We start from the raw sequence: 20,242 nt of genomic DNA, 5'->3' as shown, positions 1-20,242 counted from the left end.
ACTGAAGTGAAATATTTGGGTTTAACAATATCTAAAGATGTGTGTACAGAGGAGGCTAATATTGAGAAACGTGTCGTTGATATGAAACAATCTCTTAGTCACTGGCTGACCAGACATCTCACAGTATCTGGAGAGTTATTCTGTCTAAAGCTGAAGGTGTATCTAAGCTAATATATCCTTGTCACTCTGTTTATTTCTGTCAATAATATTAGGAAGGCCAACTCAGACATTTTTCAATTTATATGGAGAAATAAAATGCATTAATTAAAAGGTCCCAGATAGTTAAAGAGTATAAACATGGCGGATTAAAAGCCTTAGATGTTGAAGCCTTGATAGGCTCATTTAGAGTTAATTGGTTAAAAACGTTTTTTGCTTGTTCCAACTCTATGTGGTTTCACATACCTAGGGCTATTTCTGGAAAGCTTGGTGGTATGGATTTTTTACTGAGATGTGATTTCGAGATTAATAAGATTCCACTTGCACTGTCTGAATTTCATAGTCAAATACTACACTTTTGGAAAATTATATTCACTGTTTTATTAAATTGCTATGCATTTAGCCCTATGTGACGTCTGTTTTTATATTGTTTATCAACAGTATAATTTGTATATTGTTTAGATCATTGAGCCGAGTAGACAGATATGAATGTTTATTCATAACCATACTGAAAATAAGTAAATATTGTTAGCTAATGCTAACTGTCTAGCTAACAAGCTTGCTGGTGCTAAGCTGAGGAAATGTTTTGATATAAAGTCCAAATATTTTTATTCAGCCACCTAGATAGATTCCATCTGATGTAAACAGAAAGGATGTGATGTCCAGAACACAGTAACTACAGTAATTATCAGAGTGGGAAGTGATTTGGCCAGGGGTGTTTTTACACCACAGACAAGCTTTGAGAAGAAACAAATCATGAAAATATAATTATATTTTCCTTAAAATGTTCTTCCTAACTTCAGCCTATTTCTCATGTCATATATAACTGACGTTCTGCAAAACAAGAAGTTTTAAAACACTTTTGTTCTTACTGGTGAAAATGAGACGGTCAGATGTGTTTTCTCTCAGGTAACGTTACATCTCAGTGTAAGCTTCACAGAGAACATCACTACATCACTCTCATCAACAACACATATATATATATATATCTTGACTCCATATAGTGGTCATTTTGGGAAAATTACAGGTATTTTGGGCAGTAGGATTATAAAAATGTGCTAATATAAAATTCAATCAAGTAGTCTACATAAAATTGCAAAATAAATCTATCTATCAGTACTTTTTTACTTAAGTACATAAAAAATGAGTACTTTTGTACTTTCACTGGAGTAAAATTTAAAAAGCAGTACTTTGACTTTTACTGGAGTAATATTTTATTATACGTATCTGTACTTTTACTCAAGTACTTGATATGTGTACTTTGTCCACCACTGCCAAAATCCAGCTCTTTGGCATCAACTCAACTCGCCGTGTTTGGAGGAGGAGGACTGCTGCCTATGACCCCAAGAAGACCATCCCCACCGTCAAACATGGAGGTGGAAACATGATGCTTTGGGGGTGTTTTTCTGCTAAGGGCACAGGCCAACTGCACCGATGGACGGGGCCATGTACCGACAGGGCCAGGGCAGTGAAGCTAGCCAGGGGTGCCGCCTCACTGCAGGGCCGGGTAAGAGCCTCCACCAGGAGGACAGCTGAAACGGAAAAAGGAGAATACTGCAAATAAGAAACAGAATATTGTATGAAATATATTCAGCGTTGTTTTTCTCCACAATCTGCAGCAGTTACGTGAAAGGCTTTAGTCATGAACATCATGCATATTATATTTGAGTGTGTTTGACAGGTTAATATCTGTGGTGGTTATACTGGGACAGAATGTCTCTTCTCGGCTGAAAGCTTCAAACCAGTGGACTCTGATCGCTGCCATGAAGAGCCGCCGCAGCGGTGTAGGTGTGATTGCTCACGGGCATCTATCAATTTGAGTATTAAACACACATCAGACCTACTTTTGAATCATTGACATACTATTATAACTTTATTTATATTTTGCATTTTAATAGTTTAACATTTTATATATTCTCTGATTTCATTGTTGTTAAAGGTTTAATAATTTTGTACATATTAAGTAAAGGAACACTCCTCTTATTTTGAAAATAGGCTCATTTAACAACTCCTCTACAGTTAAACAGTTGAGTTTTACCGTTTTTGAATCCATTCAGCTGATCTCCGGGTCTGGCGGTAGCACTTTTAGCTTAGCTTAGCATAGATCATTGAATCAGATTAGACCATTAGCATCTCGCTCAAAAATGACTAAAGAATTTTGATAATTTTCCTATTTAAAGATTGACTCTTCTGTAATTACATCTTGTACTAAGACCGACGGAAAATGAAAGCTTGCAATTTTCTAGTATGAGAAGACAAATGAATTTTCTAGTATTGCGGTGTCACTCCTGTTGATAAACGAATGTGAATGTGAAGCAGGACAAATAACATTGAACCCAGAGTGATATTCTGATGTACGCTGATTCTTTCAGCTGTATTTTTTCTTTCAGCCACGACTTCGAGGGGAAGTCGTGGTTTGAGGGGAAGTCGTGGCCTAATGGTTAGAGAGTCGGACTCGTAATCCAAAGGTTGTGGGTTCGAGTCTCGGGCCGGCAGGGATTGTAGGTGGGGGGAGTGAATGTACAGCGCTCTCTCCACCCTCAATACCACGACTGAGGTGCCCTTGAGCAAGACACCAAACCCCCAACTGCTCCCCGGGCGCCGCAGCATAAATGCTGCCCACTGCTCCGGGTGTATGTTCATGGTGTGTGTGTGTTCACTGCTGTGTGTGTGTGTTCACTGCTGTGTGTGTGTTCACTGCTGTGTGTGTGTTCACTGCTGTGTGTGTGTTCACTGCTGTGTGTGTGTGTTCACTGCTGTGTGTGTGTTCACTGCTGTGTGTGTGTTCACTGCTGTGTGTGTATGTTCACTGCTGTGTGTGTGTTCACTGCTGTGTGTGTATGTTCACTGCTGTGTGTGTGTTCACTGCTGTGTGTGTATGTTCACTGCTGTGTGTGTGTTCACTGCTGTGTGTGTATGTTCACTGCTGTGTGTGTGTTCACTGCTGTGTGTGTATGTTCACTGCTGTGTGTGTGTTCACTGCTGTGTGTGTATGTTCACTGCTGTGTGTGTGTTCACTGCTGTGTGTGTGTTCACTGCTGTGTGTGTATGTTCACTGCTGTGTGTGTGTTCACTGCTGTGTGTGTATGTTCACTGCTGTGTGTGTGTTCACTGCTGTGTGTGTATGTTCACTGCTGTGTGTGTGTTCACTGCTGTGTGTGTGCACGTTGGATGGGTTAAATGCAGAGCATGAATTCCGAGTATGGGTCACCATACTTGGCTGAATGTCACTTCACTATTTGATGAGATGAACAAGGCCAGTGGTTCTCAACCTTTCTCAATCTACAGCCCCAGTTGACCAACACAGTATTCACAAGACTATGTTCTTTGATAAAAATTGTACTTATTGAGACAGAGAAGCAAATACAGCTTTTTAAAAGCATTTTAATTAAATTTTTTAAATATATTAAAAATATGTAATAATTTAGATAGTTTTTACATCATCCCACGCCCCCTTGAAAGTTAGTGGAGGCCCCTGAGTGGACACCGGCCCCTGTGTGAGAACCACTGGACTAGCCTTGTTTTAAATCACACAAAATAAAGTTGGTTTATATTATTAAGTGACTTAAAATAACACAACAGACACATTTCAAGATATCTTCACACAGCCGTTTTTCATTATTAATGTCTCATGTCTTTCCATCACCTTAGTAAATACAGGAATATAGAAAAACATCACACGTAAACAGCCGGCTTCATATATCTGAGGATTCATTGAAACCGTACACATGATTTCTCAGAAATGAGTAAATGAGAAGTTGAAGGGAGTCAGATAAATGCCGTGAAGGGTCAGGAATTCTCTTTCATCAAGAAAGAGGAGCGTTTGACCAACAAGATAAAAAATATATACATTTTTTAATTCATTACACATATAAACAGTGTTGCACATGAAGATATTCAGTCTTTATGCTGCTCTTCAGGGAAACTGCTGGCATGGCAATTTGCTACAATTTCCTCTGTCTATGTGCTTCAGTTCCCATAGCAGCTTTTAGCACAAGAGTTTGTCCCACATTCATTCCAACCTGTTCAATTCAGACACAAATAAGACATAAAGATCACACACACACTCACACGTTGGTTTTTGTGGTTTATGGGGACTCTCCATAGGCGTAATGGTTTTTATACTGAACAAACTGTGTGTGCTATTGCCCTACACCAACCCTACACCTAAACTTAGCCCTCACAGGAGACTTTGTGCATTTTTAGATTTTCAAAAAAACACCATTTAGTATGTTTTTTAAGCCTTTTGAATTACGGGGACATAGGCAGTGTCCTCATAAACCACCTTCATATTGTAATACCTCTGTCATACCCATGCCATTATACACATTTGTGTCCTCATAAACCACATAAACATACACACACACACACACACACACACACACACACGTCTCATACCAATGAGTCAGCAAGCAGACTGGGGGGGATTCACTAGGAATGAATCACGACCACCGAGGCATCGCCTGCACAGGTTTAGGATTTGTGTAGATCATGTAAAGGCCATGACACACCAAACCGACGTCAAAGAACTAGCGGCAACTAAAGCTGGCTGTCGTGTTTGCTTGAACACACTGCAAAGACTTCAGCCAATGGCCAACTAGCAGGTAGAGTCTGTGTTTGCGTGAAAGGAAATAACTGTCTGTACCAGTAGGTATCAATGGAATATATTCGTCATTCAAAAAGGGAAACCAAAACTAGGACTGCCTATATACAAACGATTTACAAAGCTGTGCTTGCTTACAATTTTGAATATGAATAATATGAATAACTTTCTTCATTCCAGCTCATGCTGTTATGAACATTTTAGCATGTTGAAATGCACAGCTTAGATGAGATGAATTTAGTCTTAACTTCTCTTCTCTTTTTTCAGTTTTTTTCACCAAGCTGAACAGCCAATCAGATTTCTGTATCTCACTGGCGGCACCAATGTGGATGGACACCAGTTCAACACACTACAAAAACTAACCTGACTCACACTTAAGAACTGCCCAATGTTGGTGTGTCAGGACCTTAAAGCCCCAAGTATACTTCTTTTTTGTATGTGTACGCTAGCGTATGCGTAGCCTTTCAAAGTATACTCTATTTGATGTTGTGTGCAAACACAGGCGGTCGACACGTGCTCTAGAAATCTTCATCCATGTCCAGTGTAAGCTCTGTTACAAAAATTGGATGTAACGAAATTTGCATCCTGCACTGTATGCCGACCCTCATGTATGCATAAAAACCGTAGTATATTTTGGGTTTAAGGCGCAAGCTACAATGAGCCTACTTTACTTAGAAATTAGGCATGTTCGTGCTAAAAACCGAGGGTCAATAGAAAGATTTGACAGGTTTTTGTGGTGAAATACTGCATCTAGAGTGGTGCAACCATTTCGTGAATTCACCCCTGAATGCTTCGTCTGTTCTGGATATGGCAAGGCGAATAGCAATAATAAAAAACATATTCAGAGTCATGCATGATGGGGTTTATATTGTCTTTCTTCCCGTACATCCCAGTCCCTAAACAGTACTCTCCATAACCCACTCAGAGCTCTCGATGGTGCCTTTGCTCCTGCTGCTGTCGCCCTCCTCGTCGCACTGCAGCAGCATGCCGTTCACCGACAGGCTGCGTTTGGTCCAGATGCTGCTGATCCGGCGTGGGTACGAGCACAGCTGCTGTGCCGTGGACACCGTGAAGTCGCCCATGTCGAACGAATGGCTCCTCTTGGGTTTGGAGTCCAGAGGCAGCATGAGCAGCTTGCTAAGCCGCGAGTTCAGCGTCCGGCCCAACAGAGGCTCCTTGTCAGTCGAGCCCGCTGGAGCCGAAGCAGCAGCTGTGCTTGCCGGGCCCCCGGACGGTTGTGGCTCCTTGGCCTGACCCCGGAGCTCCAGCGACGTGAAGGCCCCTAGAAGCTGGTCTAAGTTGTTGCGGGGCTTGGGAGGTGCGGACCTCCAGATGCTGGCGAGGGTACTGTTGGGGCTGTAGGACGTGGGATCTGCTGAACCCGAGGAGGAAGAGGAGGAGGAAGAGGACAAGCTGCTCTGGAGCGAACCGCACTTGAATTCGACCACTTCGTCCTGCATGCTGACTTTTGGCTTGGGCGCCAGCAGAGGCAGTCCATTCTGCCCCGGCCTCCCTCCGTTGGTCTGAGAGCACGTCTCACTGACATTGCTCAGCTTGCTGGCGGGGGTTCCTCCGCCATCCCCTGCCTTGTAGCGCACCATCAAGATGACGATGAACACCAGCAGCGTGGCCACGATCACGCCGCCCACCACAAGGATCATGGTGCCACCCAGCAGCTGTCCGTGCAGAGACTGGCACTGCGGGTACTCGTCCCGGGTGTAGAACTGCACACAGCCCACCACATTAGTGGCAGTGAGCGTGGTGGCCGAGTCGTCCCAGGCGGCCAGTACACACAGGTCATAGAGAGTCCCTGATACCAGGTTGGTGACGTGGAAGGCCTTACTGGAGGGACGAATCATCCTGCAAACACACAACCATAAACTCATCAAACACAGTTCACATCATACTACTGTGAAAAGTGCATTATTCACTACACTGTAAAATCTTATTTGTTAGGCTTACTTAAATAAAGCATGCAAACCGATTGCTTTATAAAAACAAAGTGAAATAGTCATAGTATGTTGTATGAAAGGGATCATGACATGAGAAACCAAATTTCCCTTGATCTTTTGATACAGAAAAGGTTCCTGTATGCTTAAAACTTCCTGCAAGTTTCATAACTTAAGATCTCCTCATCATCAATGGCTCTAATTGATTTTCCTTCTCTCAGCTTCACAATTGCTTGTTTTTAACCCATAGACGGCTCTGGTTTTCATGTTGGTTACACCTCTTAACTATAAATGCAGTTTGCACAGGCAAAACCCAAATCTGAAACTGAGCATAGACATTCCTCTCCACCTGTAGCTGGTGTGTGGTGGGCGTTCTGGTGCAATATGGCTGCCATCGCATCATCCAGGTGGATGCTGCACACTGGTGGTGGTTGAGGAGATTCCCCCCCTTCTATGTAAAGCGCTTTGAGTACCCAGAAAAGCGCTATATGTAACAAATTATTATTCAGTGCCAATTATTGTTTGAATAATCATTGTGATAGGACACACCTGGGCAACAAAATACACCTGTCAGTCACAATACTTTTGCTCACATGAAAAATGGGTGGGTTCAAACAAAAGGTGATCTTCTAAGTTGAAATCTGAGAAGAACGTCACCATTCATTCTGCTGCCTGTTTTTTTATTTGTGTAGACCCAGACATCAACCCTTATGCAAAGAAAATATATTTCTTTATATATGAATGATTAATATATTCACTTATTGAAAATATACAGAATAATATATCATTCATATACTGAAAAATATACTCAAACTGACGGCTGAGTTCTTCAATAAAGCAATTACATGAATCATGCAGTGCAGTTTTGTCTTCATTGCTACACTGTAAAACCCAACAAGTTAGGGTTAAACCATGTAAATGTTAAAACTTGCAGTTAAGTAATTAAGTGATTAATTAAGTGCTGTTTGAGCATTAGTGATGAACACCTGCTGTTAACAACCAGAATCACTAAAGAAAAGAGAAACACCATGGCCTTAGATGAAATCAACTGAAATAAAATACATTAAATCTCTCAAAATCTGATTAAACAACCCCACAAACCACATCACCAGCTCCACTTATTAATAACCAGACTGAGACATCTACAGAAGATCTGATTGAGAATTAACTAAGGTTTAGATGTTGATTTATTTTCATTTGAAGTAGCCATGTTAGAGATCAGTGTCTGCTTTAGTTGGGCTCTTGACCCTTGAGTTTTTTTTTTCTTTGGTTGTTGTAACTATGTGTTCCTCGAGCATATTTGTTACAACTCAAAAGCCCAGAGAAAATGATCAGTAGTTGGTTGCTGTATATTTGTAATGAGAATTATTTGTTAGTGAACTGATCTCATTTAGAGTGAGCATAGACTCAATGTGCGTCTAATCTCTGATTAAATGGATGTTGCATTTATTTTAGTGAAAATGATGCTAAGAGCCAGTGGCTCTGTGAAGGTCAGTTAATATAAACACTTTCCAAACAGTTTGTCCACAAAAAAAAGTTTTAAACTATAGCAGCAGGTAGACTCACACAGACATCAAGAATCAGTTTGTGAACCTCAACAATGGTGACCATTAAAAAAAAATAAAAAATCATGCAGCAATGCATGCTGGGAGCCACTGATGAGTTTTGTCCTATGCTAGTACCCAGCATGCATTGCAACATGATTATTATTTTATTTTTAAATGGTCACCATTGTTGAGGTTCATAAGATGATTCTTAATGTCTGTGTGAGTCCAGCTGCTGCCATAGATTAAAACTTTTTTGTGGAGAAACTGTTTGGAAAGTCCTTTTTATTAACAGACTGTCACGGAAACGCTGGCTCTTAGAATCACTTTCACTACAATCAATACAACATTCATTTAAACAGAGATTAATCAAGAATCAGTTTGTGAAACTCTGTGTCTAATCTATGCTTAAATAGATGTTGACTCTATGTTCACTCTCAATGAGATCCGTTCACTAATAATTGATTGTCACTATAAATATGTAACAATCAACTACTGATCATTTTCTCTGGGCTTTTGAGTTGCAACAAACATGCTCGAGGAACACTTGCTTATAACAGCCAGAGAAAAAGAAGAAAAAATAAACTCAAGGGTCAAGAGCCCAACTAAAGCAGACACTGATCTCTAACATGGTTACTTCAAATGACAATAAATCAACATCTAAACCTTAGTTAATTCTCAATAAGATATTCTGTAGGTGTCTCAGTCTGGTTATTAATAAGTGGAGCTGGTGATGCTGTTTGTTTAGATCTTGAGATTTCATGTATTTTATTTCAGTTAGTTGTTGTTCTTGTGTTTCTCTTTCTGTCAGTGATTCTGTTTGTTAACTGCAGGCGTTCATCACTAATGCTCAATCAGCACTTAATTAATCACTTGATTACTTAGTGAACTCAGCAAAAATAAGTTCAGAGTACTCATATTTGTTAGTTTTAAGAAACTTAAATGGTTTAAGGTAATAAGTGTCATCAAACGGTTTGAGTTAGCGTAACTTGTCGGGTTTTTAAGGCAATCAGTTTCCTCAAACAGTTTGAGTCACCCTAACTTGTTGGGGTTTACAGTGTATATAGTTGTTATAAGTGTTCATCTATAGCCATACATGGTCCATGCAAATATTGCAGTATATTGAAAAATATAAATGCCATAAATGGAAATATTTCCATGTATTTTTGTTTTGTAATCGTAATCTGTCAAACGAAATATGAGTTTATTACCTTTTATTTATATACTTTTTTTTTTACCAAAAAAAGAACTCAACACTAATTAGGTGTGCCAACATTTCCACCAGGTCCAACAAACGTACCCCTCAAAAAGTTTTACCAAAGTTAGTGTACTTGTTTACCAAATGAGTCAACAGTGTATGTTGAAATAGGAGATGTGATTTGTGAAGCAAACAAAGACATATCAAGTTAAATATTACTATGTAACATACTAATAGTATGTTAATTCTTTATCATTTTCAACTGAGCTGTAATTGTGTCAAATATTCCAAAGGTATGTGTGAATTGGTAGAAAGAACGCAAGCAATGAAAGCAGGAAGAAACTACTGTGTATTTTAAGCAAGTAAATGCCCACAGAGTCAAATGTGTCCATGGTTGAAGAAACACCTGATTATGCTGAACACTCTGGGCAGAGACAACAGGACATCAATGTTTCGAATTGCCAAGTGACAAATGTGAGCAAACATGTTGTTTATTTAAAAAATAACTGATTTATAATATTATGCATGTATATAATATGCATTATGATTTAGATGCAGCATGCACTCAGATACAAGAACCAAATAAGGGACTATCCATTTAACTGAATGAGTGTTATTTTTTACGCCAGTGACATGGAAGTGACACATTGGCGGGGCGTCCTAACATCGCAGCGAGACGTGATGAAACAGTTAATCATGCATATTTACTTGCAAGGAATCAGCAAATGTGATTATAGGTCAGAAATCCTCAAGCAGTCTGAAGCAGGCTACATGTCATACAAGCATACATATCATTTCTATATAAGCATTGTCACACCAGTAGCCCTGCCCCTACCAAAAACTCACTGAACCAAACGCCTCATTTACACTAACGTCCAGTGTTGACAAATCCTTCAACGAAGAAAACCTTAGACACATCACCAAAATCATCAAAACACAAGGTGTGTGCTCTCAGTTTCACGCTCTTTTAAGTTTGAGAGAGCATGCAGACAGAGAGATCTTAGCCTCACCGTTCTGGCAGGCTGTGATTTCATTGTGTTTTTACTTCGAGTGATGATAGAAATATTGCTAGTGCTAGAAATCCTGTCGCGTTGCGGCTGGTTATGACAGCATAATCTTGGCCACGGTGAGAGTTTATTTAGTCATTATGCTGTTCAAAACATTTCCCAGAGAAGCTCAATGAACCATTATGAAGAAACGAGTCAATAATTTATCTCTCACACCGGCACAACGCTGATAAAGATGCCACACCGAATTACTGCCAATGAGCTAAGCCAAGCAGTTTCTTCAAATATTAATGGGCGAATGGCTTAACTGACATGAAGTCATTTGATTTTCCTTCTGTCTGTTTCCCCCTTCTAATACTGCACTGTAGCAGCTGCTGTAATATACTTTTACCTCATCAAAGAGCAGAGGATTGACATACTATCTACCCATGGAGTCTCAGAATACACTTACATTGTGAAGACAGAGAATACTCAAGCAGACATAAAGTGAATGAGAGTAACAGAGAAGAGAAGAGATGCATACTACATACTGTATTAGTCAAGGGGACATAGTGAAGGATGAAGGACGAACCCCTGCAGACAGCTACAGTTTACAAATGCATACTATATAAACTGCCCGGTGTACCATTTGCTGCCTAAACAACAAAACACTTGACAGAACTGACAGTCTATTCTAAAGAAATATCCCCCCACGAAAAACTCCCTGGTAAACTACCTGCACCGATAAAACAAAAAATGGTTGGATCCCCATAGTTTGCTAAATTGCGAAACATTTTTCTCTAGGATCAGTAATTTTATCATACCCCTGGAAATGTGAAAGACGCCACTCTGCTTCATACCTGTAGATGAGGACTTCATCATCTGAGCAGTTGTACTGTAGTTGGTACATTTTGACTTTGGGAGCAGTCTTGCTGACGGACCAACTGACCAAGGCAGACACGGCGGTCACCTCAGATACAGACACTGCTTTCTCTGGCTGGCCTTTAGGAGCGCCTTTACCAGTCCTTGAGCTACCAGTAATGTCTGACAGGCGGGACTTGGGTTGTGACGCCTGGCCTGTGCCGTTGCTTATGTGGGGCAGCTGGATAATTGACAGCTCCACTGAAGCAGTTGATTCACCAGCCAGGTTGGCTGCGATGCAAGTGAAGGTCCCGTAGTCCTTGGAAGTGGTGATAAGGATCTCCAGGGTCCCGTTGCGGTACACCACAGTGCGAGAGGAGTTCCCAAGCAGTCGATCGTCAGGGGTCACCCAGTGTATGGTTGGGGTGGGATCTCCGATGGCTTCGCACCGTAGACTGGCGGTTTGCCCCTCCAGAACCAGCATGCGGTGGGTGTGCTGAGTAATCAGAGGCTGCTCACACAAAAACTCATCCTCCCGAACATTCCAGAAGTAGTGGCCCTTCAGGCCGGGAGGTGAGGCACAAGTCTCCAGGTCATCGTCTCGCTCCAGACGCCGGAACCAAAGCAACTCGCAGTTGCAGTGAAGAGGGTTTCCTCCTATGCTGAGTGAGAGCTGAGGGGCGAACGGCGTGGTCGTCGCCTCAGAATCCTGCGCTCTGGCAAAGATGGGATCCGGCGGAAGCTTCTGGAGCCGATTGGAGGTCAGGTCCAAGCGGGCCAGCCTCTCCAGATCCACAAAGGTCCCCTCGGGGATGTAGTCCAGCAAATTGTGGTCTAAACTCAGCTGGTGCAGGTTGATCATCTGGCGAACTGAATGCCAGGGCAGAGCCTGAAGGTTGTTGTAGGACAAGTCCAGATCCTCGAGCGATGCCGCCAGGTCTTCAAGCGCCTTCTCGGAGATGCGAGCCAGCTGGTTGTTATTGAGGATGAGATGCTGCAGGCTGACCAGCCCTCGCAGGTCATCGGGGCCCAGCTCCACCAGACGGTTGTTATCCATATGAAGAGAACGGAGGGTCTCCATGTCCCCGAAGGAAAAGGGCTGGATGTAGCTTATTGTGTTGCGGGAGAGCGTAAGGTCCACCAAGTCTGTCATGTTGGCAAAGTCATGTTGTGTGATTCGAAGGATGTAGTTTCCCCCCAACCGGAGCTCCACAGTGCTGCGATCTATGTCCGGTGGCACAAAGAGCAGGCCTTTGGCTGGGCACAGAGTCCCCAGTGACTCCGAGAGGTTCTGGCACACGCAGTACTTGGGGCACGCACGGGCCATCATTACAGCCATTCCCAGGACCAGCATCAGACAGAGCACAGGGTCCATGGTAGATTCACACTAAGGGACCTGGAGGACAAGAATGCATAAGGAATAATCAGTATCGACATTCTTCAAGCGGAGAATCATTTATGATTTCAATCAGTATTACTGTGACGCATGTTCAGAAGCAACAGGCGACCTGTGTGTGTGTGTCGTATCTTTCTAGTGTTACTCAATTACTACAGCTGCACAGTTCATAACCAGGGAGCGAATTACAGGGGGGATTAGGGGGGTCTGACCCCTCTAGAGAAAACTTTATCCCCCCGATGGACGTCAAAACTAGATGTAGGGGGGGTCAGATAGAAAGAAGGCAAGCCTACGCATAATATGGAGATTTTCTTGTAAATATTAATATGCATTTCTATAGCGCTGACTGATTTTAAAATATAATTTTGGCAGCCCCTGAAATGGGTCATATTGGCATTATCTGAGCAGTTGAAGAATACCCTACAGCGCTCATTCAAAGACACATTTATTGCTTGGACGGAGCATCTACACATGCATTTACACTAAAATGCATATGTAGATTCAGTCGAGTGATAAAGTTTACCCTCTTAATCTTAATGCTGTTGAACTGAATTTATGGAACAAACTATTTGCTAAAATAACTATAACATTAACAGCCCTGCTGGCTGAAATACAAGCGCTCAGTTCTGTCAGCCAGATGAGCATAAAAGTTGCATGTGCTACTATAATAAACACGTGTTTTCTTTCAGAATCATCATTGGCTGGTAGAAAGACAAAATAGGTTGCCTAAAAGTTTTTTACCAAAAAATCAAGATAAGGTAAAGGTGTGAATAATTACAATTTAGACACATCAGTAATTTCACAAATGAAAAATAAAGCCCTAGGAGAACTGTTGTGCGTCTTTGATCAACACACAGCGGTGTTTCATTAATGAATCCACATATTTAAATGAATCGACTGAATCAATGATTCAGTGAACCATTCATAAAGGCAATCACTTGCTTAGTTTCTGAATGAATCAGCCATTTGAACGAATCGATTGGCTGAATGATTAAATGACTTCTTAAGACAGAGATTTGCCAGCACCTACTGGTGCTTTTAGTTTTATATTTAGAGTATCGTTGCTTTTTTTTAAATAAGTTCATATTTCACTATTTATTTGTATGTTTGTATGTTGAATTAAAATATTTTTTTCTAAACACTTATATTTTAGCTACATTTTTGTAATGTCTATTCAGTGTTTTTTTTTCAAAATTATCATAATAACTATAATGCATATAACTATCTTTATATATAATAACTATCTTTAATTGGCACATGATGTGCATTTTAATTAATCTCATTAATTTGAGATGAATTCGATTAACCCCCCCCCAATGGTCACTGTGTAGTTCGCACCCTGTTCATAACCACTTTTGTGCAGATGAAGTACAAAAGTGCTTGCACTGCCGAGAATCAGATCAGATGTCAATTGACAGCCCTGTTGAAAAAAAAAGGTAGGTATGTTAGGTATGTTTTGAAGCATGGCAGCTGATTTGAGCTGGTTTAAGATGGTCCTGAGCTGGTTATAAATTGGTTTGAGCTGGTTATATGCTGATTTTATCTGGTTTAAGCTGGTCCTGAGCTAGCTATAAGCTGGTTTGAGCTGGTCATGAGCTGGTTTAAGCTGGTCCCGAGCTGGTTATAATTTGGTCCTGAGCTGGTTATAAGCTGGTCCTGAGCTGGCAATAAACTGGTTGGAGCTGGTTTAAACTGGTCCTTCGTTGGTCCTGAGCTGGTTTAAGCTTGTCATGTGTTGGTCCTAAGCAACTAGCTCCTGCTCAGGACCAGCTTAAAGGGGTCATATGATGCGATTTCATGTTTTCTGTTTGTGGATATATAAGATCTGTAAAGTTGCAAAGATTAAAGTCTCAAACCCAGAGATATTCTTTATAAAAGTTAAGACTCTGCCACGCCCCCCTAAAACGGCTCATTCATACACGCCCCCACATGTCTATGTCACGGTGTGGGAAGATTTGCATAACACTGCCCAAACATATACGCAACGAATAAAAAGGCGTAACTTTTATTCTCGCTGTATTATTGTTGTTGCCGCTGCCATGTTGTGGAGATACTGTGTGTTTCGTTATGAAAGCAAAAGTACTTTGTTTGGCCTTCCAAATGAGTACACAATTAGAAATCAGTGGTTAAGTTATATTTACAACATTATACTATAAAGTGAACACTATAAAGTGGGACAATTCCAACATCGCAAGGACAGTCTGGTACTTCTGACTTACAGCCTGTAAGTATGCTTCGATGTTTAAAGAATTTAAAAGAAAAGTAAAGAGTGTAAGACCATCGACTCTACCGTGCGACTCCACCGGGCTGGGACACCGGCAAAGGATATAAGTATCGCTTTTTATTTTTATTTTATTTATTTATTTTTTTCCTTTATATGTTTACTATTGAAATGTTGTTGTATGCATTTGTCAATTTTATTTAATTTCTGTATTTTCTTAAATGGGTGTTTATAGAGTATTTACAGAGTGTTAACTTTTAGTTTTAGTTACTTTTTCTTATTTGTAAGTCGCTTTGGATAAAAGCATCTGCTAAATGACTAAAAGTAAAGTAAAAGTAAAGAATTTGCTACTGACTCTTCACACGTGAGTTTTAAGCAGTGAATAGAGTAGTGCTTGTTTGGCGTTTCTACAAACACAAATGCAGACATGGTGTTCTGTTTACACGGCGCAACACGTAAAAGTCATTATAAGTCATATAATGAGTCATTATAATCAGTAATTATGTCCCCACTGAATGAAACAAATGCCTCGTTTATAATGGGTTTTATTGTTTTAGTCTCGTCGCACCGGGACACGGCATCACAATACGGTAAGGGGCGTAACATTTCCGTCTCACGCTTGAGGCATTTGGCCAATCACAATGCACTGGATAGCTGGCCAATCAGAGCACACCTCAATTCTCAGAACGATGAGCTTTGTAAAAATCGGCGTGGCGGAGCATAGAGGAGCAACAATTATGTACAGTATGTGGAAAATAATGTTTTTTGAACCTCGAACCGTGTAAACACATTGCATTACACCAAATACACAAAATAATGTTCTTTTTAGCAACATCATAAGACCCCTTTAAACCAGCTGCCATGCTTCAAAACATACCTATCTAGCATATACTGTTTTTTTCAACAGGGAGTACGGCCTGTTTCACACATCTTGTGTTGAGGGCATGTACAGAGTGCAGGTCTGTGGCTTCAGCAGCAGGTTAATGTTGTGCTTTCAACCAACAGCACTTCTGTCAAGTTCCATGACTCTATAAAGAAAATAAACTGATTTCTGAAAAACCACATTCAATCGCTCCGTGGCCATGAATTATAAAATGGTTGTCAGGAGTGAGCTACTGGAAATCATTACAAACTTGATTACCATGAAGTCTAATTTACACGAGGAGGAGTGTAACATTTACATCCAAATTATAATTAATCTACACAGATCCCCAAAGCCAAAGTGCAGCTATAAATCATAATTAACAGAATGATTTGTGTTTGTTTTACTGGGTGTGGCGCATGCAGTCCTTGTTCAAACAATGTGTGAGTACTTCACTTGAGTATTGTATGCTGCTTCATTAAAGCCTACATAGCACATAATCAGAGTGTTTTCTGCTGAGTTGCAAGTGATGCTCTCAAAAATAGGCTCAGCGCCAGAGCTCTGCTTTCGGTGCCGCAGCATGCAGCGCCATGACAGATGCAGGATGTGTGAGGAAACTGGCTTCATCCTAAAGGCCACATCAACTACAAGGTACACGCCACAGTCTTCAAGTCTTCTATCACAGGACTGTGACCCAACACACGCACAGCAGAATAAATCATGGTGGGGTCAAAGCCAAGGTCTCACAAGGTGCTTACAACTGGTTAGACAGTCACACAGGCGGTAAGTTTAGTATGAGATATTCATCTTAACTCTTTAAGCTCAGAACATGAGTTCAGAATAGGTTAATGTTACAAACAGTCAGACCTTTGATTTTACTTGTGGCAAAAAATCTCATTTGTAAGTCGCTTTGGATAAAAGCATCTGCTAAATGACTAAATACCAGGCATGAACATGTAGTGAAACACAAGATGGTAAGAAAAATGAGCTTTACTAAAAATTAGTGCTGTCAATCGATTAAAAAAATGTACTAATTAATCACAAATTGTTTTTCTGAAATGAATCGTAATTAATTGTGATTAATCCCATCTAACATTTAAGTATTTAATTATACTTCTAGATTGCAATAATTTCACATGCAATTTCAAAAGAATGTAGAAACAACATAAAGACAGTATATTTTTAATATTTGTTTAGTGGCATCTTTTTTACGTCTGAAGACAAGTATCAACAAAGTCCCTTTCAAGGAAAGTCTGTTCACTCAGTGGCCACATTTGCAACGCTTCCAAATCAGCAACAAAACCTGAAGTGAACTGCCTCATGAATGCTGTTTCTTATGCTCAAATACTGTTTGAAAAGCTTATATTTCGGGCTAGATCAGCCAATGCGCATGCGTAGCTCCAACGCTGGTCCAGCCTCAGGTTTCTATGGGAACCAGAGCTTCTAACAGCTGCTGCAGTGACACAATGACTTTAGCAATCAGAGATTGGCTCTTTCGTTTAGAAGGTGGGACTATTCAGCCATTTTGCGCGTTGCACTTTCTCCCATTCATAAGTACAGGAGTAAACTGTCTTTGTATTTCTATAGTCTTCAGTATCACTGATACCAGTACTACTGATGTCTCTATGAAGCTGTTCTAATATTTAACCACTGCCATTCAACATTACAGTATAATTGAGAACTATCAATTTTAACATTTATTAGACTTTAAAAAATAACAACTAACTAATAAATGTCATATTTACCTGTGCCCTTCAGCAAGTAGGAAATATACAGACATTGAATAAAGTTATCAAACACTAAATTTAAATTTATATAGATGAATCCTACAAAAGTAATTGACTTGCTATTTGTTTTCTTTTGTTCTTTGATGAACAGGCATCAAAACAGCTGGTTATTAGTTATTTGGCTGCTATTATTTTAATAGATGCTGCTGCTGAACCTGACACAGATCTGACACGCATGCTAGTAGTTTCATTCGCGCTTTAATATGAAAGGATACAGGCTACAGTGTGCCACTGTATTCATGTGTGTGATTGAAGAGCACACGTAACGAGCACAGAATAACGGCTGACAGGAGAGGAAAATTAGTTATAACTGACACATGGCCTGACAACATCTCATCTGACCGCAGTTCACTGATGTTCTACTGAAGCTCCTCGTCGCCTGTACCGTTTCCTCGTTTGACTCGCGCCTGCCTCTGAGGTGAAGTGGAGTGCGCATCTGAAAAGTCTCCCGTTTGCTGTGCTTGTAAAGATGTTCTGTGTCTAAATAGGGGGTGGTGATGGCGCAGTGGATAAGACACATGCCTTTGGTGTGAGAGACCCGGGTTCGACACCAATGTGTCCCTGAGCAAGACGCTTAACCCCTAGTTGCTCCAGAGGCGTGCGACCTCTGACATATATAGCAATTGTAAGTCGCTTTGGATAAAAGCGTCAGCTAAATGAATAAATGTAAATAAATGCAACTCTTGTCAAGAAAAAAGAGCCCGAAGCAGCAGTTGCTAATTTTGACAGCCCTACTAAAACCATTAGGGGCTTAAAGGGATAGTTCACCGCCAAAATGAAAATTCTGTCATGAATTATTCACCCTCATGTCGTTCCAAACCCGTGAGACCTCCGTTCATCTTCAGAAAACTAAAGTAAGATATTTTTGATGGAATCTGAGTGCTCTCTGACCCTCCATAGACAGCAACAGAATTCATTCAGAATTCATAAATTATGTTATTTTTGCACACAAAGTATTCTCGTAGCTTCGCAAAACTGAAGTTGAGCCACTGATGTCACATGGACTGTTTTACTGAGGTCCTTACTACGTTTCTGGACCTGGGAACATTTCAGCTGCGTTGCTGTCTATGCAGAATCAGAAAGCTCTTACAGTCCAAAATATCTTAATTTGAGTTCCGAATATGAATGAAGGTTTGGAACGACATGAGGGTGAGTAATTAATGACAGAATTTTCATTTTGGGGTGAACTATCCCTTTAAGTCCTAGCCTGCAAACAAAGTCAATCAATGAATAATTTCCATGCAGTTCACAAAACACTGGGCACACAATGTGTTTCACACACTCTGTGAGGCTGTAAGGTTGGGAGGGCTCGAGTATCTCTGGTAAGATCGTGACATCAATGGGTGGTCTAAGGTCAATGGCTTTTAGAGGAATAGTGTGAAGCCAACTGAGATTACAGGCTTTTCTTTCACTCAAGGCATATTACACATTTATTCCCCTGCAAGCTCATTAACATGCTAAGCTAGAGGTGAGACACTTGTCTGTGCACAGGCACCTCATCACCTTCAGACCATGACAGAGAGAGACAGAGACACTTTCCCTAACTAGAGTCTCTAATTAGTGAAGCTTGATACTTCAGTTAATGGGCTGGTCCTAATTGCGGTCAATAGTGCAAACTGCACAACAAATTGCATAGTTAGCGAGCAAAAGAAGATAAAAGAGAAGAAAAAAACCCCAGAATGGACAGTCTCTGGCTGTCACAATCACAGTTGACAATTAAAGGGTTACTCCACACCATAAAGAACACCTTTGTCATTAATCACTTACCCCTATGTCGTTTCAAACCCGTAAAAATGTCTTCGGAACACAATTTAAGCTATTTTGTATGAAAACCGGGAGGTTTGTGACTGTCCCATTGATTGCCAAGTAAATGACACTGTCAAGGCCCAGAAAAGTAAGAAAAGCATCGAAAAAATAGTCCATCTGCCATCAGTGGTTCAATCTGAATTTCATGAAGCAATGAGAACACATTTTCTGCACAAAGAAAACAAAAACAACGACTTTATTCAACAATTTGTCTCCTCTGGTTCAGCATAGTGCCATTTTGTTGAATATCCGCTGGACGCAAACTGTGTATGCTGTTCTGTGTCAGCCGCACCGCACATATACACTGTTTTCCTTCAATGCACTTTTCCACTGAGAATGGGTAACAGATTTCTGTATACTTTAGATCGTTCGTGGGGCATGTGTCTCACCTACTTGCCCGTTGATGGCAAGATTAACCAAGTTGCCCGGCAACATTGCGCAAAATGTTGCCCTGTGTATCATCAGACTTTCATTCCAACGAGTCTCCAATGTGGGTGAAGGAGATCCAAAGGCATTTACTTGTGCAAAAGGCCAATCATCACTTCTGTATTATAAACACATCGATGGATCATTCAAAAGCCTATTGCATTCAAAAGTGGCTGCGATCAGTCACAGACGACCTCCGAATGTGGTTTCTGTGATCTGTTCAGAAGGCATTGAGAGTGCATTTTTACCTGGCATGTGATGTAAGAGTCCCCATGATCCATCAACACATTACATCTCAGTGCCGTCCCGACAGCAGCTGTGAACATCTCGTACCCAGACCATGTGGGGGAAAAATAAACACATGGGCCCTTCTGACAGATTAATGCTCCTCCTTCAGACTTAATTAATGCTTTCACAGATAGAAAAGTACAAAATGAAAAAAAAACT

The 20,242-nt window shown here is 40.8% G+C and overlaps 1 protein-coding gene across 1 annotated transcript; it reads right to left on the bottom strand.

The window, feature by feature from the left end:
* Positions 1-5,655: 5,655 nt before the first annotated feature.
* Positions 5,656-12,678, bottom strand: LOC306843837 (leucine-rich repeat and fibronectin type-III domain-containing protein 2-like; the record flags this gene model as incomplete). The annotated part of the gene is made up of 2 exons (XM_079375522.1): positions 11,297-12,678; positions 5,656-6,619 (listed from the first exon to the last, which is right to left on the bottom strand). The coding sequence occupies exons 1-2, from the start codon at positions 12,670-12,672 to the stop codon at positions 5,656-5,658; spliced, it is 2,340 nt and encodes a 779-aa protein (XP_079231648.1). The 5' UTR covers positions 12,673-12,678.
* Between the last annotated feature and the right edge of the window lie 7,564 nt (positions 12,679-20,242).

Source organism: Barbus barbus, assembly GCF_936440315.1.
Source record: "Barbus barbus genome assembly, chromosome: 24".
NCBI lineage: Eukaryota > Metazoa > Chordata > Actinopteri > Cypriniformes > Cyprinidae > Barbus > Barbus barbus.
Note: the sequence above shows the minus strand (reverse complement) of the source record. Positions and strands in the feature narration are given on the sequence as shown.